Here is a 2,047-nt window from a genome sequence, read left to right as displayed (position 1 = left end):
CTATAGATGCATTGAGTGTCTCTTCACGCACAGTGACTTGTGTTGTGAACCTGATTCTAGCACCTACTCAAAACAAACTAGTAAGAAAAAAAAAAAACAACCAAGATTGCAGGAAGTTCTCTGAATATTCCACACAGTCCTGTATTTTCAATAGGCTTCTGAATACGTTGTCATGCAGGGAGACCCACACCAGTCTTGAGAAATCTTCTCTACAAATGAACACTATGCTGATAAGTCTCTACTTGTTGGGTGGTTGTTTCTGTTTTAAATATATAAAGAAATCTTTATAAGATATTCTTTTCCTTTTGTAGCTCTTATTGTATGTAAAAATGTTCCACTCCTTCCCAAGGACTGGGGTTTCCATAGCCAGCATTACAAATAAATAATTTATTACAACTGTTTGTCGCCTTCTTTCTTCAGTCGACTGAAAGAGAAAGAAAACTCATTTTAACAAAACGAAGGAGGTGTCATGACACTTCAGAGATAGCCTGGCCTTCCTGCTAACCTCACCCGGGTGCCCTGAAGGGAACAGAGGTTGCAACAGGACTTGTGAGCTTTCAGTGCAAAAATGAGAGCCGTTTTAACAGCAGTGATAACGCTGACTGCTGCGGGAGGAAGCGATGACCTTTTGCTACTGAAGTGCTCCTTACATGTCAGCAAGATCACGAGTGCCAGCTCATCAAGCTTTAGCTTTATCCGCAGTTACAGATACGACAGTCAGCTTCAGGCAGCCTGGCTGCCCCCATGGCACAAGGCCAGCGGGCAATTTTGGACAGCAGAAGCAAGGACTGAAACATCAGAGTAAAGCACTGCAAGGCAGGTGTTTAATGTGCTGCTTCCTACATAGCCTTGCTACCCACAGACACGCGGAATGACCCTTGCTAGGTACTGGTGGCTTTTCCTTCTTAGCTGACATATTGTCAGTGGTCACTGCCAACCAGGAACTAAGGTGGTGTCACATAAGGTAGGATAAGAAGAGAACCACTCTACTATCAACACCATACAGCATCCTGGGGAGAAAGAACTCAACATGATTTGTCTAGGCATTCTCAGCTGGTAATGCAGAATCCATATTACTGACACATTTCAACTTCCTATTGCCTTTAGTCATTTCTTAAGACTTACTGAATTCCTCTTCTCTTCTCATTCATAAAGCTTTACCCACCCTCCTCCACTGTTCTCAAAGAAGAGAGGGAGATGTGGAAGCAGCAATCGTAGAAAGTATTACGCTAAAAACCCCAATCAGAGGTAATTCTGCAGTATAAGACTCAACTAGTCTACATCCTGTGCCAGTAATTTAGACCTAGCTTCCAATCTGCCCTATCATCTATGCCCAAATGAGGTCTTAGTACAGCTTCATCATCTTCCATAACTGCATCAGGACAGTAACTCAGACGACACTAAGAAAGTCAGTAACTCAGAAGCAAAAAGATGGAATGTGAAAAAAGACGAAGGAAGCTGCAGCACGCTCGTGTCTCCAAAAGCCTCCATCGCACCTCTCACCTGTAATAATCTTCCTGACTTGGTAGATGACCACCATGCATGTGAGGATGCCCATGCAACCACTGCTGCTCCATTGCCAGTCTCTGCAGCTCTGCTGACTGGGCATGCATGGCCTGCAGTTGGTGGGCTGCTGACATAGGAGGTGGAATGGCACCAGGCAGATCTCGTGGATAAGGAGTACCTAAAGAGAGAGTTGCCGACTTTTAGACACTTGTTTACTATGAGGTCCACATAGAGCTGTCCCATGAAGCTTTTTTTTTTTCCCAAACCAACCAGCCAACCTTTGCCTGTAACCTAAGTTACAGCTCAATTCCACCAACTCCTCTCTCAAGAAATGCTAAGACTCAGAAGAAAAGATGACAGTTCAGATCAAGAGCCAACCTTTGTGAAGGACCATAAAGTGCTCTCACCGAAGACTGGATGTCGGAGCATTTCATGCTCATGAGGTGGCTGCCCTAGTAATGGGTTGGGGATGGTCCCAGGCGGGTAGGGAAAACGTGCCAAATGGGGTCCAGCTGCTAAAGGATCCACCAGTGGGTGAACA

The 2,047-nt window shown here is 44.9% G+C and overlaps 1 protein-coding gene across 1 annotated transcript in view; it reads right to left on the bottom strand.

The window, feature by feature from the left end:
- LOC104160826 (arginine-glutamic acid dipeptide repeats protein-like) overlaps window positions 1-2,047 on the bottom strand; it is a 53,297-nt gene continuing 51,250 nt past the window's right edge. The window contains 3 exon segments of the mRNA XM_009699095.1: window positions 1-424; window positions 1,504-1,684; window positions 1,914-2,047. The exon segment at window positions 1,914-2,047 is cut by the window's right edge and continues 6 nt beyond it. Of these exon segments, the coding sequence (XP_009697397.1) occupies window positions 391-424; window positions 1,504-1,684; window positions 1,914-2,047 (349 nt within the window). The 3' untranslated portion in view covers window positions 1-390.

This window comes from Cariama cristata, unplaced genomic scaffold (assembly GCF_000690535.1).
Source record: "Cariama cristata isolate BGI_N322 unplaced genomic scaffold, ASM69053v1 scaffold6500, whole genome shotgun sequence".
NCBI lineage: Eukaryota > Metazoa > Chordata > Aves > Cariamiformes > Cariamidae > Cariama > Cariama cristata.
This window is presented reverse-complemented; position numbering and strand designations above follow the sequence as displayed.